Raw genomic sequence first — 26742 nt, forward strand, 5'->3', positions numbered from 1 at the left:
CCTCACACAGCCCTGGGCTAGGAGCATCTCCCCACCCTCTCTGACCTACAGTCCCACAATGCCAGGGGCTGGAAGCTGGAGCCATGATGCCCAAGAAAAGGAATCTGCTGCCCAGCTCCACGACTCAGTTTCCTTTTATCAGGAAACAAACGTCTGTGCTGCTCTTTCTCTGCACAAATGCAGTACCTGGTTTCCTTCTGTTCCTCAAGTCTCCAGGCAGGTGTCCTCCTGGAGACTTGAGGCTGTACTGCTTTGGGGACACATCTGAAGCTGCCCAACCCCTCCCCTGATGCTTCTGATATGGTGGCCACCAGCTATCCTCTCAAAGAAGAAGGAATTTTCCCACGCCACCATAGCAGATTTGCACTCAGATCTACGGTCCAGTACCCTCACACATTCACTTGACCACCACACACCCATGTGCATTCTTAGCCACACACATGCAGATTTTTCACATTTTACATGCTTATGATCGCAGATTTTCCTACTTGCTGTTGTGCACACCAACACACACATTTGCACACCCACATTCACACGCAGAAGTTTTACCCTCCACTGCCACCCTCTGGTCCTGGTGTGGGGCAGGGAGGGGGTGGGGAGAGACAGAAGGCATTAATCCCAGCGCCTGAGGGAGGAGGGGTGGGGGTGGGGGGCTGCTCCCTTCCGCCTTTCTGGGCTGCCAGAGGGTGCAGGTGCTGCTGAGGCTGGCTGGAGCGCCTGGCAGGCCCAGGGATTTACACCAGCTGGGCCCCAGGCTCTACATTCCAGGGGGTGGGGGTGGCGTTGGGGGGGGCCGGGGGGGTGCTCTGTAGTCTGTCCTCCTCTCCCCAGGGAGAATTCTGGTGTCCCCTCCCAACTGTCCTGGGGCTCATACTCACAATGCCCTTCTTTGTGTGCATCCCAAATCCCAGGCCCTCAAGGACCCCCACCCTGTCCTCCAGTGATGCCCCCTCTCAGAGGCAGTAGGTGTCAGGTCTTCAGCAGGCCGTGCCTGTTATGATTAAGTGGACATTGTGTTCAGGAAACAAAGCCAGACTCCCCTGCTCTGGCTTTCCCCCACACCCTCACACGCAGGAACACTCTCCCAGCTCCCCCCTCCCACCCCATCCACTGTCACCTCTCAATATAGCTCTAGAGTGTGGAGGTGGGTAGGACAGACAAGGGTCAGTTTCTCCGGGTAGGAGAGGTGTCCATTGAATATTTGGTTTCTCCTGCGAGATCCACAACTCCCTAGGACCCTCCACTGCCCCCATTATTAGACTCAGGGATACACACCCATCTCCATAGGACTTATACCCTATACCTAGTGTCCTTGGGAGTGACCTAAGTCAACTCCACATCCACATCTCCTGCAGGTACATACACCAAAATGTTACCCCCAAGGGATGCAGGCCACCTGTTCCCAGCTCTAGGTCACTTGAGGCCCCAGTGTGCAAGCTGGGGGGTTAGCCCAATGCGTCACTGCCTGGTTCCCACTGCCCTGGGGATGTGATAAGGGACTAAGAACACCAGGTCAGGCTGGGTCAGGTCCAGCTGACAAAGACTAGGCTTTGTCCTCAGGGAACCCTGTGTCCTGAGCAGGCCAGACTCAGTAGAGGTGACGGGTGAAGGGTAGGCTGACAGCGCCCACTGTCTCCAATGGAAGGAGGAAGAGGGAAGAGGTTAAGTTGATTCCAGGGCTCTGCCCCCCTGTCTGGTCCATTTGCCCTCCTCTTCCTTCCTGATAGGTCTCCACCTAGCCCCAGGCTCTCACATCCATCCCTGTGCTCCATCCTCCCTCATCTGCCTCCTACAGAGCTCTTCATTGTGCTGGAAGTCCTGGAGCACAAGGGCATGCGATGGAGGCTCCTGCCACAGGTGAGGGACACCGGGTCACCTCCCTGTGCCTGGCTCCTCGGATCTCCGTCTGTCTCTGTCTGACCTCCCTTTCCCTCTGCCTGGTTCCCTGTGTCAAAGTTGGACCTGGCCTCTGGTTCTCCCTGGCACCAGGTTTCTGCCCAACTTGGAGTCTGCCAGGCCTGCATTTCCAAGAGTCTCTGCTTTCTCTCAGCTCGACCTCCGCTCACCCTCTGCCTGTCTCTTCTCTGCTTCCACGTCTCACTCCGAGGTCTTTGTCCACCCCTCTCTAATGTCACTATTCCTGGCCTTGCTGATTTACCTCACATCTGAAGGTGACCCGGATTTCTTCCCTTGCTCAGTGTCACCTCCCTCAGCTCTTGCAGCATCTGTCTTCAAGGCCCACCCTGCCCTTCTGCTCTCCCACCCATCAGCCCCCTCCTCCTCTCTCTCCTCCTACTGCTGGCTGCCAGGCTCTGCTGCTGTCCGCCATGTGGTCTCCACTGTGTCTCCAGCCTCTCTTCTCTGCTCTGGGAGCTTATGTCCTCAGGGTGTCCCTGCATCTCCCTTTTCTCTACCAATCTCCTCATTGTTCCCAGGTGGTCCTAGGGCAGGTGAATGGAGGGGGCCTCAAGGAGAAGGGTGGGAACCCGTGAAGGCCTCCTCACTACTTGTATTTTTTCTTTGTTGGTTCCCCTGGTCCTCTGCCCCCTCGATTTCTTGAGTCTCCCCACTCTCTCTGATGTCTGTCACCCTCCTCAGTTCTTTCCTTTTTCCTTCCCTATCCCCTTTCTCCCTGCTTCCCTGTCCTCCTATTCTCTGATTCTTCCTGGGGTAGGCCTTCTTTCTGGCTGCTCAGAGTAGGGGTGACCAGGAGCCTGGCTGGGATGGCTGTGTGGTAAGGTGCAGGAGATTCAGTCCAGGGCTAGCCAGGCCTTCTGGGGTTCCCAGTGGGTGGCTGACTGCCCCATTCCTTGCAAGATGCTGTGACCCATAGGCCCAGGCCTTCTCTAAGCAGCCCAGGTGTGGCAGTGACTCCAGGGGGCCAGACTTGTTTAGTTGGGGAGAGGCTTGCTCCTTTCTCCACTCCCGAGCCCTCTGGCCGCCCATCCTCCCCTCCCCAGAGTCCTGCTCACTTGGGACTCTCCTCTCCACAGTCCCTTATCTGTCTGCCTCCCCTCCATATGGCTGGCCATAAATGGGCCAAAGATCCTCCATCTTCCAGCAAGCAAGGTGAAGAGGATCTTGGGAAAGGAAGATACAGCAAGAAGAAGTGAAGGAGAAGAAAGAAGTGCTGTGGAGAGAGGGGGATAGGAGGAAGATAAGAGGAGGAGAGGAGGAGAGGAGGGTGGGCCCAGGGTACAGTTCTGACTGTGATGAGGAAGGCGCCCTGGCCTTAAGTTGCTTAGAGACAGAGGTGGCTGCATCTGTAAGGATGATGGGCTACAGCCATGAGTCCGTGTGCCCTCTCAGAGACCTGCTGTAGACTGGGACTTAGAAGTCACTACCCCACACATCAGAGGGTACCCCTACACACTAAACCTCCTCCTGGAGGCTCAGGCCTGGTGCTGTTAGGGGTGGTGGGGGGTAGTGTCAATCAGCTGGGATATAAGTCCATAGCTGATGGGCTCTGCCTGCTCTAGGCAAGACTTAAAGGTTTTCCTAAATTTCCCTTAACCCTGAGGGTCTCTGGGCCAGGGAGAGGACTGGGAGGAGAGGTGTCACCTGCTGAGAAGGAGGCGAAGGGGAGCGTCTGGGTCAGTCCTGCACCAAGGATGCTCAGAGACTCACAGTTTTCCAGGAAGGCCTCCTTGGGCTGTGTATAAAGCCACCCCTCCTCTCCTGGATTCCCACCCCCCATCCCCCTGACCCCGTTCATGTCCCCATGGCTGGCAGGCTTTGAAGAAGAGTCTGAAGGCAAGATATTGGCTTCAAAGAAAATAGCTTTATTCTGCTTCATCCAAAGGGGCTGCTATATAGACTCTGGAACTGGGGGCTTCGTCAGCACCCTCGGGACTGGGCAGATCAAGAAGATGTGGCAAAGCTATTCCTCATTCAAGCCCTTGTGAAAGGAAACAAAGTCCAAATTAGCTATGGGGAGGTGGGGGTTGGGCAGGGATGGGCACAGAAAACAAAGGGGAGACGGGGCACCTGATGGGGTGGAGGACTGCTGTGGGCCTGAGGGAGGCCCCCATGTGAGGGATGTGTCCTAAGGGCTGGTGTGGAGGAGTGAGGGCTGGAGGGCAGTGCTCTGAGAGGCCAGAGGGAATAAGCCTGGGCAAGGACAAAGGGGTCCTCTGGGATGTCCATTTTAGGACTGAGTTACAAGGCTGTAGGCCTAAACTAGGTGGAAAACAAGAGGCCAGCAGTTGAATTGAGACATAGACACAGTGGGTATATACAAATTGGCACCTACTAGGGTTGCTGACCACCTTAGGGCTGGGATTCACAAAATCATTGAAAGTTGGAGTTGGAAGAATCTTAGAAATCACAGAGGATGGCATTACCTCACCCTCTGTGGCTTCATGGTTCAGTTGTGGGGAATGAATGAAAAGGAAGCATCCCTGATGTGAGGGGGCTCTGTCTGGGGGACGCTGATGTTGGCAGGTGTGCTGACATGCGGTAACTAGTGGGGCCCAGAGGAGGGACCCACCTTGGTGCCGATGTCGCGGCTCTTGGCCCGCAGCTTGTTGACCTGGGACTCGGCGATGTCCGCCCGCTCCTCTGCCTCATCCAGCTCGTGCTGCACCTTGCGGAACTTGGACAGGTTGGTGTTGGCCTGTTCCTCCTGCAGGGGGGTTTGAAGGGGGGGAGGATGAGGTGAGGGGAGGCCAGAGATTCTTTCAGCCTCCCAGCCTGGAGGACTGGCTCAGCAATGTTCCTCCCTCAGGCCCCTAGCAGAGCTACTCACCGCCTCCTCGGCCTGGCGCTTGTAGGCCTTGACCTTCAGCTGCAACTTGTCCACCAGGTCCTGTAGCCTCAGGAGGTTCTTCCTGTCCTCCTCCGTCTGGGGGTCGGGGGGGCAGGGTTAGGAGTGAGGAGGGCACACTCATTGGAGGCAGCGCACCCCTCCCCTGCCGTGGTCGTTACCCTGAATGTAGCATCCTCACCCAATTCTACTTTCTGATCCCCAACAAACACTTGCACTCTCCTTATAATTTTTATGGTAAAAAATTATTTAATTTAATAATTAAATTTAAAAAGTAACTAATTAAATTAAAATATTAAATAATTAAATTAAATTAAATTAATTAAATTATTTTTAAAATAATTTTTTCACCATAAAAATTATAATTTTTTAATGGTTTGTGCCAGGAGAGAGTCTAGGGAGCTGCTGGGACTCCTGAAATTGTGCACAGGCTCATGTGTGTGCACTGTTCTGAGGAGCAGGCCTTTAGGGGTCCTGGGGCCCCATGGAGAAAAACTCTCCTGCTCTAGAACCCAGCATGATGTGTGTATAGAGAGATGGTAACTTTTTGGATTAGAGCAAAAACAAAATCTAATTAGGAGTCTGATTCTAGAAAACATAATGGAAAGGTAAAGTCTATATCTCTATAGGTAAACAAAAAATTCTGAGGTTTGTTGAATGACTTTGGTGTATTTTTGGTGTATTTTGGTGGTCATGGCACCCAAACAGAATTTGGCAACATATTTGCTTTCTGGTAATCTGCATTGGGTGAGCTCTGTCTGGAGCTCTCAGTGTTGTCCCCAGGGGACAGGTGGAGGGTGAAGGTTGGAGGCAGAGCTGCTAGGCCAGGGGGCTCAGAGGCTGAACTCTAGCCAGGGGACAGTTCCGGTAGAAGACAGCTAGGCAGGGTGGAAATGGGGCAGCCAGGGGCTGCATTCCCACTCCTTGTCCTGGAGGAGGCTACGAGAGAGCACTTCATCCCTCGTGGTGGGGTGTCCCTGGCTTCAGGTCACGGTGCAGAGGGTCCAGCGGCAGAGCAGCCCCCACGCCCGCACCTGGTAGGTCAGCTCCTTGATGCGGCGCTCACTCTTCCTCATGCCCTTGACCGACTCCGCGTTGCGCTTCTGCTCGGCCTCCAGCTCATTCTCCAGCTCCCGCACCCGGGCCTCCAGCTTCTGCAGCTGCTTCTTGCCGCCCTTGAGGGCGATCTGCTCGGCCTCATCCAGCCTGTGCTGCAGGTCCTTGATGGTCTGCTCCATGTTCTTCTTCATGCGCTCCAGGTGGGCGCTGGTGTCCTGCTCCTTCTTCAGCTCCTCTGCCATCATGGCAGCCTGGGGACGGGAGACACGTGTAAAAGAACAGAGGCCCGGGGCCTCTTGTCCCTTGAGGATCACCTTTTTCCCATCGTGGCGTTTGTTTCCCGAGGCCCTCAGACTCACGCAGCTACAGAGTCAACTTGCCACGGCACAGTGGCCTGGCCTGGACCCAGGGCCCCATGTCTTTAGCGGGGGCAGGAAGGGGAGCAGTCACTCACATCCGTGATGGCCTTCTTGGCCTTCTCCTCGGCGTTCCTGCACTCCTGCACGGCCTCCTCCACTTCAGTCTGAAGCTGGGACAGGTCTGCATCCATCTTCTTCTTCTGGTTGATGAGGCTGGTGTTCTGAGGACCAAGGTGGGCAGAGCATGAAAAGTACTGAGCATTCATGGGTGGCTTCCAAACCTCACGTGCTGAGTCCGGCCAGCCCGTGCTTCCCTCCAGGAATGCCCAGGGGAGTTGCTCACCTGGGAGTGCAGCAGCTGCACCCGCTCGCTGGTCTCGATCAGCTCCTGCTCCGCCAGCTTCCGAGACCGCTCAGTCTGCTCCACCACGGCCCGCAGCTCCTCCAGCTCAGCCTGCAGCAGGTTGTTACGCCGCTCCACGATGGCGATGTTCTCCTTCAGGTCGTCGTTGGCACGGACCGCATCGTCCAGCTGGATCTGGGTGTCCTGCAGATGAGGAGGGTGGGCATGAGAGAGCGGCTGGCCTCTGGGCCCATCGGAAGGCTGTTACACTAGGATGGATGCCGGTGCGGAGCCCAATGTGGTGGGTCAGGAGGGCCTGTGAGATGTCTCTGCAGTGGCCAGGGGACATCACCACCAACTTGGCCACATGGAGGCCAGTCTGTCTCTGAGTAAGGTGACTTCCTGCATCAGGAGTCTCCATGTACCTTCAGCAAGCTCTGGAGACCCTTGACTTGCTTCTGGGCCTCAGCGGCCATGCGATTGGCATGGCTCAGCTGGATTTCCATCTCATTGAGGTCGCCCTCCATCTTCTTCTTCACCCGCAGGGCCTCGTTGCGGCTGCGTGTCTCTGCATCCAGGGAGGTCTGCAGCGAGTCCACCACCCGCAGGTGGTTGCGCTTGGCCTGCTCCATCTCCTCGTCCTTCTCTGCCAGCTTCCGCTCGATCTCTGCCTTGATCTGGTTGAACTCCAGCTGGGCCCGGAGGATCTTGCCCTCCTCATGCTCCAGGGAGGCCTGGGAGAGGGTGGGGGAGAGAGGGTTCAAGGCAGATAGTCAGGGCACAGGGCCATAGGCAGGGGTCTGTCCATGAATCATGGATACAAAGTGAGTTCAAGAGTGGTATTAAGTGGTTAAGTCAAAGAAGCAGAAGGAGGGAGAAGAAAAGCGAATTTAAAAGAAAAAAAAAACAGGCCTAAGAGAAGGTGATTCAGACCCTCACAGAGGAGAGCGAGCTGTGAAGACAAAGAGGAAAATGAAAGGAAAGGTGTTGCCAAGGAAACCGACCGCAGTCAGGCTCAGAATGTAAAAAAATGTTGAAGTGGAAGGCAGAGGCGGAAAGGAGAGGGGAGTGGAAATGGGAAATCTTGACTAAGATGTAATGGGTAAAATGTTTGTGTGAAGGAATAGAGTGACCTGTCCATTCACTCATTCATTCATTCATTCATTCATTCCACAATGTTTGTTGAGTGGCTGTTATGTACCAGGCACTGTTCTAGGCTCTAAGGATGGAACAGTGAACAAAACAGACAACAGGGAGATGAGAACAGTGACCACAGCCTAGGGCTCGGCTCCCCCCCACCCCCAACCCCGTGCCACCTGGCACACACACACACCTCAGCCTCTTCCAGGGCTGACTGCAGCTCTAGCTTCTCAGCTTCCAGCTGCTTGCGGACTTTCTCCAGCTCATGGATGGTTTTTCCACTGGAACCCAGCTGCTCAGTGAGGTCGGAGATCTCCTCTGTGGAAGGAACGGGGCCACTCAGCTGGGGGCTGCTGTGGTCCAAAATGTGGAGCACACATCTTGGAGCCCCTGGGTGGCACCACATGTGGACACTACCCCCCGCCCCTCCGTGGTCTCTCAGGCCCTAGCGCACCCTGAAGGTTCTTGTTCTCCCGCTTGAAGGTCTCCAGGTGCTCCAGGGACTCCTCGTAGGCATTCTTGAGCTTGAAGAGCTCTGTGCTGAGGGAGCGCGCCTCCTTCTGCGAGGACTCCAGCTCTGACTGCGACTCCTCATACTTCTGCTTCCACTCGGCCAGGATCTGCGGGGACCTGGCTCACTGCGTGGCCCCCAGCCCCGCCCCAGCCCCGCTCCAGGGCCTGCCCAGGTCCCTGGGCTGGGCTCAGCTCCTCCCCTGCCCTCAAGGAGGAGGTCCCAGTCTTCACGGTGACATTGGCCTCCCTGCTCCGCCCCTGGCTGCAGCCTCCAGCTCGGGCCCACCTTGTCAAAATTCCTCTGCTTCTTGTCCAGGGCTGCGGCAGCTGCATTGGAGCGCTCAACATCCACCATCAGGTCCTCGATCTCATTCTGCAGTCGGTGCTTGGTCTTCTCCAGGGATGAGCACTTGGCGTTGACGGCCTCCACGGCCTCCTCGGCGTCCTGCAGCCGCTGGGCCAGCTTCTTCCTGCCCGGGGCAGTGGGGGTGTGGCAGATGGGAGAGGGTGGGGAAGATGGAGGGTATAGATTTGGACAAGGGGAAACAACGTGAGTGTTCTAGAAAACAATCCTTGAAAATTCAGAAGCATTGTTGGAAAAGCTGAGGACAGGCCCCAGGAGGCTGAGAGGTGGGCAGGCAGAGGGTCTTGGTGGCAGGTTGTGAAGACCCACAGAACCCAAGAGGGCCTTCCAGATGGTCTCCCCTGACCCTGGGCCAGCCTCTATGCTGCAGACATGGAGGACGCATGGGCTACTACAACACCCCCCCCCACATCCCCCATCCCACCACAGCACCCTGCCCCAGGTGGGAGCACTCTGCCCTCAGACAAACCTTTTGTTCGTCTTATATTCGGATGAGAAACATAACGCGAGCAAAAAGCTTCCCTGAGAGGAGAAAGAAGTGGGGGGCCCCCAGACAGAGTTCTCCTGTGTTGTCAAAACCTGGCCAAACGTCTATCCCAAGGTGCAGAATCTTCCCAGGTCTGGGCAGGGTTGTGTCCTGCCTGCAGAGGGGCCTCAGTGAGAGGCAGGCCACCCGGGACTCACTTGGCTTCTTCAAGCTCCTCTGTCCTCTGGATGGCATCTGTCTCATACTTGGTCCTCCACTGGGCCACCTCCGAGTTGGCCTTGGACAGGACGCGCTGCAACTCAGCCTTGGCCTCCGTCTCCTCCTCGTACTGCTCCCGCAGCAGGTCACAGTCGTGTCGGGCTGACTGCAGTGCGTGGGCCAGGGCGTTCTTCGCCTGGGGAGGGGTGGGCACCGGAAGGTGGGCTCAGCTTTCTCCAAAGTACAACCCCAGACAGCGCCCACATGCTCACCCTAGTTTCTCCATCCTCCCCGGGACCTCACCTATTTCTAAATCCCCCATGGGCCCGGAAAAGTCTACTGAGGACTAATAACAAAGCGTGTCCATATAGTATTGTACAGTTCACACAATGTGTCATGGCCACCACTCCTTGCTCTTCACTGCAGCAGGCATTATTGACCTCGTCCTCATTTACGGGGGCTCAAAGAGGTTAGGTGGTTCCCCCAAGATTACCAAGCTCTAAGGGACAGGTCACGATGGAAGCCCTGGCCTTTTTAAAAAAGTCATATTCGGGGCGCCTGGGTGGCGCAGTCGGTTAAGCGTCCGACTTCAGCCAGGTCACGATCTCACGGTCCGTGAGTTCGAGCCCCGCGTCAGGCTCTGGGCTGATGGCTCGGAGCCTGGAGCCTGTTTCCGATTCTGTGTCTCCCTCTCTCTCTGCCCCTCCCCCGTTCATGCTCTGTCTCTGTCTGTCCCAAAAATAAATAAAAACGTTGAAAAAAAAATGCATTTAAAAAAGTCATATTCTCCCCCACCCCTTTTCTTTAAATTTTTAAAAAATGTTTATTTTTGAGAGAGAGACAGAGCTGGAGAGGGGCAGAGAGAGAGGGAGACACAGAATCTGAAGTAGGTTCTAGGCTCTGAGCTGTCAGCACAGAGACGGACATGGGGCTCAAACCCACAAACCACAAGGTTGTGACCTGAGCTGAAGTCAGGCACTTAACCAACTGAGCCACCCAGGTGCCCCTAGTTTCTTTCTCTAGTTTTCAGATTGCCCTCCTAATCCCAAGACCTATTTGTACTGTTCCTTCATCCCATACTTGTGCCCAGCCAAGACAATCATTCCTCCCTAGTTTATTTCCTCTTCTCTGCCTCACTTTCCCCAACCCAGGCATCCTTATCCCATGCCCCTCTTCCTCCAGAGATGGCAACAGAAAGGCAGAGGGCCTCAGCCTGGGCAATAGATTTAGGAAGCATGTGGTAGGCTCTGGGCTATTATTCCTTTTGGAAAATGGGAGAACAGTGAAAAACAGCAAGCCTCATTCTTGGGACCTGCTTGCTCCCTGCCTGGACCTAGTGGCCTGAGTCTCGGCCTCACCTTAACTTCCTCCTCCAGCTGCCTCTTGAGGTCCTCCAGCTGCTGGGTGTAGGTGAGCTTGCCTCGGGTCAGCTGGGAGATCAGTGCCTCCTTCTCATCCAGCTGCCGAGACAGCTCACCTGGAGAAGAACCCAGGCACACTCAACTCCGGAAGGTCAGTCACCTCTCTCCCCAACCCTTCCCTTAACTGTTAGGCCCCACTCTTTGGAGGTGTGTGTGTGTGTACACGTATGTGAGTGTCTCCCTAAGGCTGGGTGGATTAGAAATGGGGGAGGTGGAGGGGGACTTACCATTCTCAGTCTGTAGCTTGGCCCGCTGGCTGGTGAGGTCGTTGACAGAACGCTGGGTCTCCTCGGCCTTGCTTCGGTGCTCATTCATCTGGTCTTCCAGTGTCCGGCACATCTTCTCCAGGTTAGCCTGAGGGAGGAAGGGGAGTGGATACGGTCGATGAAGGGTTGTAAGGGGTGCATGTACAGAAGTGAAGAGGAGAGGCATGGTAGGGAGAGGATGGGAGAACAGGGTGGAAGAAGAGAGGTGGGAAACTGGACCATCAGAGAAGAGAGGAGACATGCACAGAAAGTGAAGGTGGGTGGAGGGAATTGGGTGCAAGGAGGGTGAGCAGGCAGCCCACCTTGGCCTTGATGATCTGCTCCATGTTGGAGGTGACATCATCCAGCTCCAGCTTGAACTCACTCTTCTCCTTCTCCAGCTTCTGCTTCACACGCTGCAGGTTGTCGATCTGCTCGCCCAGCTCGGCCACGCTGTCGGCGTGCTTCTTGCGCAGGGCCGCCGCCGTGGCCTCGTGCTGCAGCGTGGCCTCCTCCAGGTCCCGCCTCATCTTCTGGAACTCGGCCTCGCGCTTCTTGTTCATCTCGATCTGCACGGACGTGGCCCCGCCAGCCTCTTCCAGCCGCTCGCTGATCTCCTCCAGCTCCCGGGACAGGTCTGAGCGCAGCTTCTCCACCTTGGCCCTGGCGGTGCGCTCAGCCTCCAGCTCCTCCTCCAGCTCCTCGATGCGAGCCTGGGCCGGCACACAGAAAGCTCAGACCCACCGCCTGCAGACCCCACCCCAGGGCTCCAGAACATTCCTGGCCTGTCTGGAATAGCAAGTCAGTTCAGTTTTATCAGCAGAGAGGTGGAAATAAAAGATTTAGGGAAGATGTTTTGGCTGCTGAGCTAGCCCTCCTTCAGTCCCGAACATTATACATTGTCTGTTGGAAGGACAGGGGGTTGAAGCTCACACTTTAAGAGGGACAAAGAGACTTATGTTCTAGGGATATTTTAAGCAGTTTAGGAACAAAACTATCAAAAATTTAGAATGAGAGAGCCATGTTTATCTAAAGACCTAACATGGTGTCTTCTCTAGGGTAAGAATAGAAGTCAAAGATTGTCAGGGCTAAAGGGACTTAAAATCCATTGGTAACAGGGGAGACACAGAGACTCAGAGATCTGGAGTGGGCTCCCCGCGGTCACCAGCTAAGCCAGAGTTGAGACAGGAAGCCAGGATTTCTGCCTCCTACACCTGTGACCTTTTCAAGGTCTCTTCCTATGTCATCCCAGCCCCTCCAAGGGGTGCTTCATGGGTGTGCTGGGGTAGCTCAGCATCTCCCCTCATGGACACATAGCAAGTGCCTGTAATGCTGGGGAGGACATCCTGGAGGAGGGGGTCGAGGAGGCCGACAGCCAGCCCAGGGACTCCAGCCTAGGCATCCCACACCTCACCTGAAGCTCTTTGAGCTTCTTCTGCAACTGGCTGCCGAGGGCCTGCTCATCCTCAATCCTGGCATTGAGGGCATTCAGTTCAAAGTCCTTCCTGTAGAGAAGCGGGGAGGGTAAGATGAGGAAGGTTGGTTGGGCACCTGGAGGGCCCACCAGTGGTTGGAAATGGTAATACAAAAAATGAAGAGCAGGATTTCACTAGAAAAATAGCGTCTGGGGCTGATGTAGAGTCCCTGAAAATGTAACACATGCTGAAGGGCTGAAGTCCAACAAGAAATGTAATTGGCAGAGCACCGCAGGTGGAGTGACAAGACCTGGGCTCTGTGGGACTTCCTCTCTGTGGTTCTGTAGAATGAGGCATTGGATAAGATGGTTTCAAAGGCCCCTTTTTGCTCTGATGGCCTTTAATCCTGTTACTGTTACTTTAGACCCTTTGGTTAACCTTTCTGAACCTTCATTTCTGCTTTGGTAAAGTGGGCCTCAAAATACCATTCTTAGAAGGTGGTTTGAGGGTCCATGGGATGATATAGTCATTAGTTCATTCAACAAATGCTGCATCTGGAGAAGTGTAAAGATTCCTGAACAGAAGCAAGCCCAATGAGGATATAATCATGATAACTCTCAGAGCCTTTCGAAATCCTGACCCTAAAGCACCATAAGATCCTTGATTGTCCAAATACATCCTGCAGGTTCAGTTTCCCAAGTGTGGAAAGTGGATCTATACATTTTGGTAGAATTTGCAATAAGGATTGGATCCACAAGTTCATAGGACCCTGCACTGCTTAAGTGTGGCAGCTGACCCATTTCTCTGTGGTCCTCCAGGTTCTCTGTGAAGGACCTGAAAAGCCTTTCCTGAGAGGCTTTTGTGTGGAACCTTCCTCAGTGTTAAGCAACTGGTCTCCAAAGAGACTTGTGTGAAAAAGGAGGTGAGCTGTTATTTTCCATCTCTTCACTCCCCAACAGGAAGAAAAGGTTTGAGAGATCCGAGTTCAAGTTTTTGCCAGGGAGGACTGCGGGGCCAGGCTACACATGTCTGGGGGAGGAAGGCCCTCTTCCTGGAGGCCTCTGCCCACAGTTTTGTAGCCACTGATGGAGGCTGCATGGGGTTCTGAGGGCGGGTGTCTTGGGGCAGCATGTACTGTCATGGGCAGAACAGTCCGCTGAGCTGAGGGGGAGGAAGGGCACCAGGGAGGGGAGCACGCTACTTTTTCAGCCGCTCGTCCAGCTGCTGCTTGTCGTTCTCCAGGTCCATGATGCTCTCCTGGGTCAGCTTCAGGTCGCCCTCCAGCTTCCGCTTTGCTCGCTCCAGGTCCATGCGCACCTTCTTCTCCTGCTCCAGGGACCCCTCCAGCTGGTGGAGAGAAGGACCAGTGTGCCCCGTAAGACCAATCATCCTGATTTGGTGATTTGGAAGCTCAGTGACTCCAGGGTTAGGGAATCCTAAGAAATGTCCAGGACTCAGAAAAGCTTCCCCAGAGTGGGCGAGAGGACTGGGAGAGTGCCTGGTATAGAGGGATGCTCAGTAACCATTTGATAAATGATTTAATGAATGGTTGTGTGCTGAAACCCCAAAGCTGCCTTCATTCATTCAGCATCCCGTGAGCTTCTGCAGACCTGTGCTAGGCACTTTAGACACAACTCTGAATAAATCCAAGTTCTACCTAAAGGCAGCTTTTGGTCTTAGGGCTGAGACAGATACTTCAGTTATGATAACATGGGGTGATAAGTGATCCCATGGACATATGCACAGAGAACTATCTGCAAAACAATGATCATTGAGGACCAGATCCTGCCTAAAATATTAGAGGTCCAAAGGTCCTCCTTGAGGAGTCTCACAAATTTCCCAAAGAAATGTATCACGTTTTTATGTGATATCTCTCTAATCCTATGGTTGAAGGTAGAGATGTAAAGGCTTGACCCTAAATCGAGAAAAGGAAGCCCATCTCTACTGTTGATCATATCAGTAGGATGAAATGGATAACTCATAATTGATCACCCTTCCCCTTTGCTATTCCCCAGCTCCTTTTTAGAAAGTTATCAGGGGAGGGAATACTCTCCAATCCCATCCTTCTAAACATACACACACAAATACACATGGACATGGACATGGTATATCTAGGCCCTGTGACAATCTACTTACATCGTCCACCTGCTGCTCCAGCTTGACTTTGGCCTTGGTCAGGGTGTTGACCTTGTCCTCCTCGGCCTGAAGGTCATCTAGGGCTTGCTGGTGGGCCTCCTGCAGAGCCTTCTTTTCCTTGGTCAGCTTGGCGATGATCTCATCTAGCCCAGCCATTTCCTCTGTCAGGTTCTTCACCTGCCAACCAAGACCCCCATCCCCTTTAGGGTCACAGGTCACCAGCCTGGAGATGTCTATGGGGATCTCCAATGCCAAGGACCAGGACCACCTTGTGGTTTGGGAATCCTGAGGAGACCTGGGCTGGAGCCAGAAGAAGCTGCCCTCACCTTGTTCTCTGTTGCATGCTTCTCCTTCTCCACCTTGGCCAGTGTCAGCTCCAGGTCATCAATGTCCCTTTTGAGCTCAGAGCACTCATCTTCCAGCTTGCGCTTCTTGGCAGTGAGCTCTGCATTCATCTCCTCCTCGTCCTCCAGCCTCTCTGTCATCTCCTTCACCTTGGCCTCCAGCTGGATCTTGTTCTTGATCAGCTGGTCACAGCGTTCCTCTGCATCAGCCAGGTTGTCTTGTTCCTGAGGACAAGGCACAGAGGGGAGGCTGATCAGTGGGTGGGGTGGCTGCCCTAACAGATGCAGGGAGGGAGAGGCTCAGCCTTCACTGTAGGAGGGGAGCTCCAGGATATCCCAGCTGAGAGAAACCTCAGAAGAATGAGGAAGGGAAGAATTTCAGGACAATATGATGGGAACATTGGGGGATGGAAGTAGAGAGGAAGGGAATCAGATGTCTCTTTAGTTGGCCTTCTTCCTCTGGTCTACTCCACTGAAGGGAAGACACTACATTTGCTGATGCCAGCACTTCACATATTTACAACCTAGTGAGATGGGCAGCTTTATCCCCCGTCCAGAGATGAGGTCATTGAGACTCAAAAATAACATGTGGTTTGCTCAGGGTCAAAAAATTATTAAGCTGTGGATCCAGGCTGAATCCAGGTGGAAAGTCTGTTTTTAAAAGGTAGTTCTTTTCCCCTTCCCATTCATTCTCTGGAGGGACCTCCTTGGAGGTGTTTGAAGTATTGACCCTAGAATCCTGTGCCTATGAGAGGAGAAGGTGAGCCCCAGGCGGGGAAGTACAGGGTGTGTGGAAGATGTTGGCTGAGCAGGGCAGGCAAGCTAGCAAAGGCCCAGGAGCCTTACCGCCTGCACTTGGAGCTGGAGGTCATTCTTCTCCTGCAGCAGGGACACCATCTTCTCCTCCAGTTCCTTGCGGCGAGCCTCTGACTTCTCCAGCGCCTCTTTGATGCGCGCAAACTCCTCCTTCATGGTGGCCATCTCCTTCTCTGTCTCTGCGCTCTTCAGCAGCGGCTTGATCTTGAAGTAGAGCTTCATCCAGGGCCAGTTCTTGACCCCCATGAAGGCCCGAATGTTCCACTGGATTATCAGCAGGGAGTCTCTGCAGGGGCCCAGCAAGGGGTGGTGAGAGAGTCCCCTCTCTCCTTCCTGTCCTAAGGCTCTGACTCCTAAGTAATGGCCCTTCCTTCCTCTATGCCGCTCTGGCTGTGAAGCCCACCCTGGGTCTGTAGGAGCCCCTCCTGCTGGTCTGCTTGCTTGAAATTTCAGTGAGCTTTCTCCTGACACTGCCCCTGAACCAGCCTGGCCTTAGATGGTCAGGAGCCTCCTTCTGAAGCTCTCACCTGCGTTCCAGCAGCTTCTTGTACTCCATTCTGGAGAGCACACCCCGGGACTGGGCCTGGATGCGGGTGATGATGCGGCTCAGCCTCTCGTCACGCATCTCCTCCAGCAGCCCCAGTAGCCCAGCCTTGAAGAACACCTGTGGGCGAGGGGTGGGTGGGCCAGGAGGGGAAAGAAGAGAAGAGAGGGTTCTTTTAAGGAGGGTGACACCCTAGGAAAGAACTGGAGGGAAGAGGTCAATGGCAGCTAGACCTGGGATGGGGGTGGTGCTGGAGGGTTCACAGGGAAGGAAGCATGCCGTTCAGAGATGGTCCTAAGATGATTGGTCAAAGGGAAGGAGGTACGAGGTGAGAAGCCAAAGGATGAGAGAAGTCTTTCTGTAACCAGCTTGTCTCCTCCCTTCCCTTACCTTGGTATGGCCGAACTTGTACTGATTGTGGTCAATGTCTAGGGAGCCCAGCAGCTTCTCTGCCCCTTTCCTGCTGTCAATGAATTGGCCCTCGGGGATGGCCGCTGGATTCAGGATGCGATACCTGGAGAGGGAGGTGCCCAGAGTCACCCACATTCTGTGCTGACCTGCTCTGCCCACAGTATTCAGGGCCACCTGTGGACTCCCCTCCCCACCAGGTCTGCCCAGGCTCCCCCTGTTTCCTGAGCTCCAGGAGACCCTGTACCTACCTCTGCCTGAAGTCCCCATAGAGGATGCGGTTGGGGAAGCCCTTCCTGCAGATGCGGATGCCCTCCAGCACACCGTTACAGCGCAGCTGGTGCATGACCAGGGGGTTGTCTATCACTCCTGCAGCAGGAGATGGGGGGAGGAAGGTGTAGGGAGAGTACTGGACCAAGCCAGAAGTTCTGGGCTCTGATCCTCGCTCTGTCACTCACTAGTCCGTAACCTTAGCAAGTCATTTAATAATGGAAAGTGGTCCTTTTTTTTTTCATTTTGTTCGTAGCTATACTCTTTTTTTTTATTAACAAATTTTTTTTAATGTTTTGTTTATTTTTGAGAGAGAGAGAGAAAGACAGAGTGTAAGCAGGAGAGGGGCAGAGAGAGAGGGAGACACAGAATCTGAAGCAGGCTCCAGGCTCTGAGCTGTCAGCATAGAGCCTGATGTGGGGCTCCAATTCACAGACGGCAAGATCATGACCTGAGCCGAAGTCAGATGCTTAGCCGACTGCTTAACCAGGCGCCCCTTCCTAGCTATACTCTTAAGAGTAACCAAAAGACTTTCACATTCTGTATTTTATATTGTGTTTATTATCATAGGTGGTAGCCAGGGCAAATATATCCCATTTTCTAGAGAAGAAATTAATCCCAGAGGAGTTAAGCCCAGAGAGTTTAAGGGACTTCACCAAGGTCACTAAGCTGACCAGAGCAGAGTTAGCCAAGCCTTGAATCCAGGCCCCTGAGACTCCAACTCCTACTCAGTCAAAAAAGGGTAAGCAATCTCTAAATGTCTCACTGGGGGGCTGCATGACATGAGGCGATGCCCATTTAAGTGCATTACATGGCCCCCGAATCACACTGCAAATGCAAGGAAATGGGGGTGGGTGGGAGTAGTCTACTATCTCATAGGGGATGGGAGGAGAGTGTCATTTGGAAACCACCATTGTGGGGGATTAGGAGATGGCTTAGGAGGCCCTGTCCCCGGGGCCTGGGGCATGTGGCCAGCAGTGGCAAGTTCTGGGGCTCACCTGGAGACTTTGTCTCATTGGGAATGATGCAACGCACGAAGTGGGGATGTGTAGAGCGCAAGTTGGTCATCAGCTTGTTCAGATTTTCCTGTGGCCCAAAGTGCAGGAGGGAAAAGTAATGCAAGTGAAGGAGAGGGATGTAGGGAAGGGAGAGGAGAGGAGGGAAGGGAAAGAAAGACGGAGAGAATGAAGAAATGTTGGGGAGGACATGGAGGAGGGGACAGCCCGAGACCAGAGGGAAAGGGAGATATTGAGATGGGAGAAGAGGAGAGGAGAGGGCAGCCCACAAAGGGGGAGAGAATGGAGAGAAAGAAAGACAAAGAAGGAAAGGGGTCACAAGGGAAGGAGGAGACAGGGGAGTCAGGGATGGAAAGGCAGGAAGGAGCAGGGCTGGTGGGTGCTGGGGAGCCTAGCTGGGTGGGGGCTGGGCTCACAGACTCACCCTGTGCAGAGCTGACACAGTCTGAAAGGATGAGCCTTTCTTGGCTTTGCCTTTGCCTTTATCAACAGCTGTGGAAGGAGAGTCAAAGAAAGGGGCCTGAGTGGACATGTGGGAGGCCAGAGCTGGGGGGTGGACAATCACAGGCTCTCTTTATGTCTTTGCAAGCATTTGGCCACGAGGTGAGGGTCTTCACTATGGGGGCCTCTGCCTCTCCACCCCCATTCTATCTCACTGATCCTGTACCCCTTGGGGGCAAACCTGACACAAAAGTGGTGGAATGTGCAATGAACCTGTCTCAGAACCAGGTCAGAAACGTTGCTTTGTAGTCCCCAGAGTCCCAGTCTCTACTTACGTGCATCAGCGCCCAGATAGTTGGCAAACAGGTTACTGAGCATCTTGAGGGAGGACTTCTGGTACAAGGCCACCACCGTCTCGTTGAGTGGGTCTTTGTTCTTCTGCAGCCAGCCCAGGATGTTGTAGTCCACGGTGCCGGCGTAATGGATCAGGGAGAAGTGGGCTTCCGGCTTCCCCTTAATGTTGCGTGGCTTCTGGAAGTTGTTGGACTTGCCCAGGTGGTTGTCATACAGCTTGGCCTTGAAGGTCATATCAGTGGCCTTGGGGAACATGCATTCCTCCTCCAGGATGGACATGATGCCCATGGGCTGAGGGTCGAGGGGAAAACATCGTTGAGCATGCTTCATGCAGATGCAGATGGATCCTACTCTAAGGTCAATATTTGTTTATGGTGATGCCTCTTTTGGGTGTTAAGGTATCAGGTTCAGCTTTCAGTACAGTTATGTACAAACTTGCACCTGTTCAAGCTTTCCCAAGGTGGAAGACTTTGTGTGATTTCAGAGGGACTTTTGTGAAAGTCTGGGAATGTGGATACTCTAGGTGCTTTACACACCACTGCATTGCCCAGATCCCTAAGATGTTGGGGTTGAAAACAGATACATTGTTTTTCCCTGCACCGTGCTCAAACCAGGTTAAACCAGGGCTTTTAAACATACTGATATAAGAGGCTTTCCTGGAGCTGCCTGTCCTCCCTGTGTCCATTCTCAAGCCCCTGGGACCTCGGCTCTCCTGTGCCATCCTGTCCTGGGTGGTCAGGACAACACAGGACTCTGGAAACTAGGGCTTGGGATCGAGATCATGTTCCCCAGCAGAGAGAGGGGCTGCCATTTTGTCTGGGGCATTCCTGTAGGGCGTGAGTGGGTAGTTTAGGCAGCAGGTGGAGGCAGCACCTTCTCGATGAGGTCGATGCAGGCCTGCAGGTCCATGCCAAAGTCGATGAACTCCCACTCGATGCCTTCCTTCTTGTACTCCTCCTGCTCCAGCACGAACATGTGGTGGTTGAAGAACTGCTGCAGCTTCTCGTTGGTGAAGTTGATGCACAGCTGCTCAAAGCTGTTGAACTGCAGGGGGCAGGGGTGGAGCGGGTCAGGCAGGCAGGGGTCTGAGAGGACAGTGGGGTCAGCCCAGGCCTGTGCCCCAGCCCAGTTAGGAGTGTGGCCGGACCCCTCCTCTGTCAGGCCAGGGAGAGGGAGCCCCCACTGGAAGACAGGATGATGTGTTTATCACCGCTGAGCCCCACCGCCTTTCCCACTCCTGGCCATGATGGTCACAGGTGCGAATGAGTGAGTTACTGTTCCCCCCACACCCAGGCTCCCCCAACTCACATCAAAGATCTCGAAGCCGGCGATGTCCAGGACCCCTATGAAGTATTGGCGTGGCTGCTTGGTCTCCAGGGTGGCATTGATCCGTGTCACCATCCAGTTGAACATCTTCTCGTACACTGCCTTGGCCAGTGCCCCGGTGGCATATGCCACCTGGAAGGTAAGGGAGAGACCCAGATGAGCAGAGTTAGTGGGGACAGTGAATTCCAAAGCCCCCACTGCAGCATGCCAGCACCCTCCCCATTTATCTCCTAAAGATGACCCACCTGCTGGACATTCTGCCCCTTGGTGACATATTCATTGCCCACTTTCACTCGAGGGTGGCACAGCCCCTTGAGCAGGTCAGCTGAGTTGAGCCCCATGAGGTAGGCAGATTTGTCAGCCTCTGAAAGGAGAGGGCAGGCAGCCAAGTTGGTAAAGGGTTGACTCCTCTACAGATGTGGCCCTCAGTGACTCCACAGCTGCCCTCCAGCATCCAGACTCCTACCTTCAGTGCCGTCTGGCTCAGCCTGCTCCTCTCGCTGCTTCTGTTTGAACTTCATGTTTCCGAAGTGCATGATGGCACCCGTCAGCTTGTACATGGAGTTCTTCTCCTCTGAAGTGAAGCCCAGCACATCAAAGGCATTCTGTAGGCAAATCCCATATTGGTGGACCCCGGAATAGGAAGTATGGTACGTAAATGAGATCCCGCTTCAGTTGGAGACAGAACTTCTTTCCTGAATCCTTGTGGCGGTGCTCGCTTCGGCAGCACATATACTAAAACTGAATCCTTGTGGCTTCTGATACTCCCATACCCGGTAGGAAACTCCAACACCAAGATGGGCAGTACAAGAGCAAGATGGTGTGCATACTGCCCCAGATCTGGCATCTGTGGTCACAACTGTCCTCTGGAGCTGCCTTGTTTACCCACTCATGATTTCTACTTTTGTCCTTCATCTGGGCCCTATACTTGCTTCCCTGCTGGAACCATTTATACCTATCTCTGGTCTTCACCTAACAGCCTGCCCCAGCCCCATGGTGACTGCATGACCTACCCCTCTTCCCTGGGTGATGCCTTGCTTCTTGTCTTGTCTGCTTCTCTGTCTCATGGTGTTCAGCCCTTTTTTGCTTGAACATCAAATACTGGCCACCACTGTCTCATCACACCTATTTCCCAACACATAGTGGTCATAATGCTTGTTCTGCCCCATGGAGAGGGCCATACCACTTTGAATAAGAGATAGACAGTGTCTCAGCTCTCCTACTGAGCCATTGAACTGGCCTCATTTACCCCTCACTGCCTGTACCCTCACCCCTCAACCAGGTTCTCACACACTTACATCAGTGGCCATGAGCTCTTCAGCGTCATCAATGGAGGCCACCGTGGTCTCTCCTTGGGAGATGAATGCATAATCATAGGGGTTGTTGGTGATCAGCAGCATGTCTGGGAAGAAAAGATGTGGTTAGGATGAGGCACAACCCCCTGGCTCTCGCTGGGGCTGCCTACCACAGCACAGGACTCGCAGGAAAGCACATGACAAGGCTTAATGTGGTCCCACATCCCACAGAACTGAATCCAGCAGTGTCATAAACCCAGGGCATGCTAGCAAGCAGCCTCAAGCAGAGGGGACCAGGTTGCCATGGAGATAGTTGGTCTCGGTTGGTAGCTCTGACTCACCCAGCAGCTCGGGCTTTTTGTTAGACAGGATTTGGTAGAAAATGTGATAGTCTCTCTCCGCTTTCAACTGGAAAATAACTCTAGATTTTTCCAGAAGGTCTGTGAACAGTAATGGGAGAAAAAAGAGAAATGTTGGGATTTAGGTGCAAAGAAATAGAGGGAAATGAATGATAAGCATAGCAAGCAAAAGGCAGAGGGAAAGGGAGAGACAAAGAGAGAGGTTCCCATACAGACATGCAGAGACAGAGGTGGAGAAAGACCAGAGGGAGTCTCAGAGAGAGACAAATATATAGACCTAGAAACACAAAAGAGACAGAGACAGAAAGGCAGACAGACAGAGAGAGGAGAGAGACAGGTTGGGATCATGATGACTTAGAATGAGGGTGAGCTCAAGCTGAGTCCTAGCAGATTCATGGCACTCACAGGTCTCTATGTCTGCAGACGCCAACTTTCCGGTCGCCCCAAAATGGATTCGAATGAATTTTCCCTAGAGAGATGGAGGAGAGTGGTGATGAGTGGAGGCCAGGCTCATGTTTGACACCATCCCTTCACCAGCCCAAGTCCCAAACCCAAGGTCAGGGGCCACTCACAAAGCGGGAGGAGTTGTCATTCCGGACTGTCTTGGCATTGCCAAAGGCCTCCAGGGCAGGATTGGCCTGGATGATCTGGTCCTCCAGAGTGCCCTGCAGAGGTCAGGAAGGATGGCTGGTGAGAGGTCTCCCCTTCCCTTTTTGCAGTGCAGGCCCGTGGAGGACAACAGGCCTACCTTCCCTGGGGTCTGCTCCTTCTTGCTGCGATCCCCAATGGCGGCAATAACAGCGAAGTACTGGATGACCCTCTTGGTGTTGACAGTCTTTCCTGCCCCAGATTCCCCACTGTCGGGAGAGGCAGGGGCTCATTAGGCAATGAACAGATACCGCTTGAGACAAACAGGCCTCAAGTCAGGAGAGAATGTCTGGTCCTACTCGACAGTGGGAGCCCTGAAGCAGGAGCTTCCGGGTAACGTGCATCCCAAGCACACAGCTGTACTCCGACACGCATGGTGTCAGGGAGAGCACCAGGAAGGATGACAGGAAAATGCCGGGTTTGCTGGTCTTAGATAGGCAAGGTCAACATGAGGCAATGGGCCTGGGCCATTTTGGAAAAGAATGGGGGGCGGTGGGCGTGGCAGAATGGGGAAAGATGAAAGAAAGTGTGGAGGGGAAGAAGATACGGTGACGCTGGGCTTATGGATAAGAGAGCCATGAGTTGGAGGAGAGAGAGTGAAGGGAAGGAGAGAGGAAAACTGCCACAGGAGTGGGAAGCAGAAAGGAAGCAGGGGAGCAAAGGCAAAGGTAAAAGTCACTGGAGAAAGAAGAGCTGGCATGAAGGTAGAGGGAAAAGAGACTGGCGGGTCCTTGATGGGGGCTGGGGTCAGGGAGGTTCTGGAAGGGACCAGGGTAGGAGGTACACTCACGTGATTAGGATGGACTGGTTTTCTCTGTCTGTTGGAAGAAAGTGGGGAGGAAAAATCAGGAGCCACACAGGATGCTTTTGCCTGGCATCCACCCACCCTACCACCCCACCTCCCTGCCTCTCTCCAGGCATCTCCCAGTGGCCCAAACCAATAGGCCCATTCCCTCCCATGGGGTTCCCCAGAAAACCCTCCAGTCAAGGCTTGTCACCTGTCAGCATGTACTGATAGGCGTTGTCAGAGATGGAGAAGATGTGGGGCGGCGCCTCGCTCCTCTTCTTGCCCCGGTAGGCAGCCACCACCTCTGCATTGTATACCGGCAGCCACTTGTAGGGATTGACGGTGACACAGAAGAGGCCCGAGTAGGTCTAGGGTAGAAAAGGAGGGTTGAGTTTTTGGCGATGAAGAGGGGAGGATGGCAGATTTCAGAGTTAGAGAACCATTCCAGGAGGGGAAGAGGAGAAAGGAAAATCTATGAAAGCACTAAATCTGAGTAATCCCAGCCTGGGGGGGTATTAGAACTGAACCAGGGAGGCAGGGGCCCAGATAGAGCGCTGTAATGGCTGCACACAAAGAACAGAAACCTGGGGTTCCAGGAGGCAGGCCTGTGCAGACCAGGAAGCTACTAGATTCAGAGGATGTCCTGGAGGGCACACTCACGTAGATCATCCAAGAGGCATAGCGCTCCTTGAGGTTGTAGAGCACGGCAGGTTCATGCAGGAAGGTCAGCATGGCCATGTCCTCGATCTTGTCAAACTTGGGTGGGTTCTGCTGCATCACCTGGTCCTCCTTCACGGTCACCGTCTGCAACAGTCCACATGCAGGCCGTACGGTCAGCCCCCCCTCTTCCCAGAAAGGAGTCAGGTGAGTTCTAGGACAGTGGTGTTCAAGAGAGAAGCACCGGTGATCATAGAGAAGACAGACAGGATGTTGGGAAGGAGAAGGGCTATTTGGCAGGTGTGGATCCCTGCCCAGAGGAAGGGGAAATCGGACTGTCCTCAGGTCTGCATGGGGTGGGTCCTGGTGGCAACCCTCTCTGTGTACCCCAGCTATGGGAGGAGTCCAGGAGGGCCACTCATACCAGCCCTGCTGCCCACCTTGCCATGCTCAGTCTCAGCAGTGACTTTGCCACCCTCTCGAGACACAATTTTGGCCTTGACGAACTCCTCTTTGTCATCAGGCACGAAGACATCCTTCTTGAGGTCAAAAGGTCGGGTCTGGGCTTCCAGCCGCTCCTTCTCTGACTTTCGCAGGAAGGGGGCGGCGGCCCCAAAGGCGGCCATCTCCGCATCCACCATGGCTGTGCCTGCAGTGGGTGGGAGCTGGAGAAGATGCTGGCTGCCCTCCTGTCCGCCCACCCTCCACTCCCTTCCCTGGGTTATCTGTTTCAGTGGGAGCCCCAGAGCCTAGCACCGTACTCATGAGTCAGGGGGGTCACTGTGAGTCCCTGGTTCCCTGAGCTTATCCCTCAACCACGTAATAGCCTAGCAAACCTGTCAGGCAGAAAGGGAGGCTAACTTTTGTTCAGCTCGGGGCTCTCTTAGAGGAGGGAGGAGCGTTCTGGGCTTCTCATGGGAGCAGAAAGTTAACTCCATCCATCTCTTATCCTTGTCCCTCCTTGGCACCTCCTCTCTAGTCACAGGCAAGGAGCTCTTGGTTACCAAGACATACTCCCCAAGGCAAGGCAGAAACAGAGTCCCATGCCTGGCTTTGGGGCTGTCATGGCCAATCTTCCCAGATTCCCGCACACTCCATCTTCCGCTTTCCTTACCTTGGTTTCTCGAATGTGTGTACTAGATGAAAGGGGCTCAAGCCTGCAGGGGACCTGGAAAGAGGGAAGGCTGTGTCAGGGCCATCTCCCTGCTGCTCTCTGGCTCTGCCCCTCAGCACCTGCCCCTCCCCTAGGTCTGAAAACAGGTGGGGAGTGGTGGCCAGCTTCTCTGGTCCTGTCCTCTGTCTGGCTTTCCAAACACTGTTGCCCTTTCTCCTGGGCAATAGTTCTGACAGTTTCCTGATGTCCATTCATCCTCCTCCCACCTGGAGATGGTCTTTCCCTTGCCTATACTCATCTAGTGAAACTTGCCTTCTTTGAGCCACCTGAGAAACAACTAATGCTCGCATCTGTTCAGTCCTTTACAGTCTACAAAGCATTTTTATGCACACTCTCTTACTCAGTCTTCACCCTGTTCTACAGATGAAGAAAGCAAGGTTAAGGGGCTTTCTTGTCAAAGAACACACAACTATTTAGTGGTGGAGCCAGGCCTTTAGCCCCATGTCTCATGACTAAATCTAGTTCTCTTCCATTCTGTTCCCATTTGATTGTCAGTCTTGGTAGACCCTCTCAGAGAGGAGACCCTTGTGGGCATCCTCTCATAGGCACACCCATTACACAGCCAAATGCTCTCCATATGTCCTCTGATGAACACATATGCCCGCTGCTCACACACATGCCTCATACAGACACGCTTCCTTCCTCTACCTCGGCACATACTTCCCTCCCACTGTGCCATCATGCCTGGGCAACAGACACACATGTTAAGTATGTGTCCAGTATAAATAAGTCCATATCACTGTACATTCTCAAGTATACAAACACTTGGGTCAGGCACACCACATGCCTGTGAGCTCCTTTTGCAGGGTGTACACATGCTGTAGCAGTCTCGACTTCTGAATGTGCACACAAGCACCTCCATGTGCATGGATACAGGTAGTCACTCATTACGGACCCCGTAGAACTAGCTTTGAAGCATATGTGCTTCCTCAGTAATTCTTCTCTGCCATCCTCTTCTCCCTCCCCTCAAATGGACCAGCTATCCTCAGGCGTGATCATAAACATGTCTCCCACTTGACATTTTTGTATCTTAATTAGGCAGTAAGGTACATACCCTCCCTCACCATGCATTGAGACTGCATGCTTGTACACAAAACACGCGCACACACACACACACACACACGCACACCTCTAATGCATAATGCATTCTGGTCCCATATGTTCAGATATAGACATCCACACACACTCCCAACACATGAGCCCTCCCACTCCCAGGGCACCTACACTCATGTTTAGACCTGCACATGTGTGCTCAATGATCAGACCTGTACTCTGCATGAAGCCCTGCATGCAGCTTGCTGTTCCTAGAGGAGCCCCTTCCTGAAACTGGGGCCCCCTTATCCCAGAGGAAGGCCTCCTGCTTGGCGCTCCTACCTGAGAGCAGCAAGGAAAGACAGAGCACAGGGGAGAGCCGTGGAGCTTGACCTGGTCAGGGGCTGTATATATCAGGCAGCAGGCACCCCCACCCCCACCTGCACCCAGTCCCTAGCCGGATTTAGAAAGGGCTGTTGTCACTAGAAGCATTTCCCCCAGGCTCCCCCCCTTTCCCCAAAGTGCTCTCCCCACCCCCACCCCCCCAGCTAGGAAACAATTGGAAGTGGTCGTCATTGTTATGGCATGGAGTGTACAGGGTCTGAGTTCCAGGGGGCGGGGATGGCTCAAAGTGCAGCCAAAATATCTCCCAGGCCAGGCTTCACATTCCATAGCTGGCAGGAGAGGGGACTGGTCAGACCACCATGACCTCAGGCAGGCAGGGCCCTGGCCCTCCCCCAGGGCTCTCCTGGCCTCTGACACTGCTGCCCCTCCTGCTCTACCTCCTCTGCTGGCCCAGCCCCACTTGCATAGTGTCCTCTCTGCT

At 53.9% G+C, this 26742-nt stretch overlaps 1 protein-coding gene across 3 annotated transcripts in view; it reads right to left on the reverse strand.

The window, feature by feature from the left end:
- LOC115516261 (myosin-7) overlaps window positions 1–26329 on the reverse strand; it is a 53089-nt gene extending 26760 nt beyond the window's left edge. The window contains exons 1-40 of one of the 3 annotated variants that reach the window (XM_030318733.1): window positions 26259–26327; window positions 24825–24878; window positions 24151–24359; window positions 23714–23857; window positions 23265–23421; window positions 23057–23084; window positions 22367–22475; window positions 22191–22283; window positions 22024–22087; window positions 21601–21699; window positions 21263–21366; window positions 20431–20569; window positions 20210–20328; window positions 19947–20096; window positions 19512–19682; window positions 18620–18929; window positions 18268–18335; window positions 17826–17913; window positions 16809–16926; window positions 16540–16663; window positions 16133–16269; window positions 15636–15891; window positions 14772–15014; window positions 14446–14622; window positions 13511–13656; window positions 12309–12399; window positions 11218–11607; window positions 10877–11003; window positions 10587–10705; window positions 9228–9424; window positions 8466–8649; window positions 8121–8286; window positions 7860–7984; window positions 6952–7260; window positions 6527–6730; window positions 6279–6404; window positions 5800–6075; window positions 4748–4843; window positions 4490–4624; window positions 3762–3898 (exon numbers count right to left, since the gene is read on the reverse strand). In XM_030318733.1, coding sequence (XP_030174593.1) covers window positions 3881–3898; window positions 4490–4624; window positions 4748–4843; window positions 5800–6075; window positions 6279–6404; window positions 6527–6730; window positions 6952–7260; window positions 7860–7984; window positions 8121–8286; window positions 8466–8649; window positions 9228–9424; window positions 10587–10705; window positions 10877–11003; window positions 11218–11607; window positions 12309–12399; window positions 13511–13656; window positions 14446–14622; window positions 14772–15014; window positions 15636–15891; window positions 16133–16269; window positions 16540–16663; window positions 16809–16926; window positions 17826–17913; window positions 18268–18335; window positions 18620–18929; window positions 19512–19682; window positions 19947–20096; window positions 20210–20328; window positions 20431–20569; window positions 21263–21366; window positions 21601–21699; window positions 22024–22087; window positions 22191–22283; window positions 22367–22475; window positions 23057–23084; window positions 23265–23421; window positions 23714–23857; window positions 24151–24351 — 5808 coding nt within the window. In that variant the 5' untranslated portion in view covers window positions 24352–24359; window positions 24825–24878; window positions 26259–26327 and the 3' untranslated portion in view covers window positions 3762–3880. Of the gene's footprint in view, window positions 1–3761; window positions 3899–4489; window positions 4625–4747; window positions 4844–5799; window positions 6076–6278; window positions 6405–6526; window positions 6731–6951; window positions 7261–7859; window positions 7985–8120; window positions 8287–8465; window positions 8650–9227; window positions 9425–10586; window positions 10706–10876; window positions 11004–11217; window positions 11608–12308; window positions 12400–13510; window positions 13657–14445; window positions 14623–14771; window positions 15015–15635; window positions 15892–16132; window positions 16270–16539; window positions 16664–16808; window positions 16927–17825; window positions 17914–18267; window positions 18336–18619; window positions 18930–19511; window positions 19683–19946; window positions 20097–20209; window positions 20329–20430; window positions 20570–21262; window positions 21367–21600; window positions 21700–22023; window positions 22088–22190; window positions 22284–22366; window positions 22476–23056; window positions 23085–23264; window positions 23422–23713; window positions 23858–24150; window positions 24376–24824; window positions 24879–26258 lie in introns of those variants that run through there. The other 2 variants (XM_032593684.1, XM_032593685.1) reach the window with 2 other exon arrangements.
- Between the last annotated feature and the right edge of the window lie 413 nt (window positions 26330–26742).

Source organism: Lynx canadensis, chromosome B3, assembly GCF_007474595.2.
Source record: "Lynx canadensis isolate LIC74 chromosome B3, mLynCan4.pri.v2, whole genome shotgun sequence".
NCBI classification, from domain to species: domain Eukaryota; kingdom Metazoa; phylum Chordata; class Mammalia; order Carnivora; family Felidae; genus Lynx; species Lynx canadensis.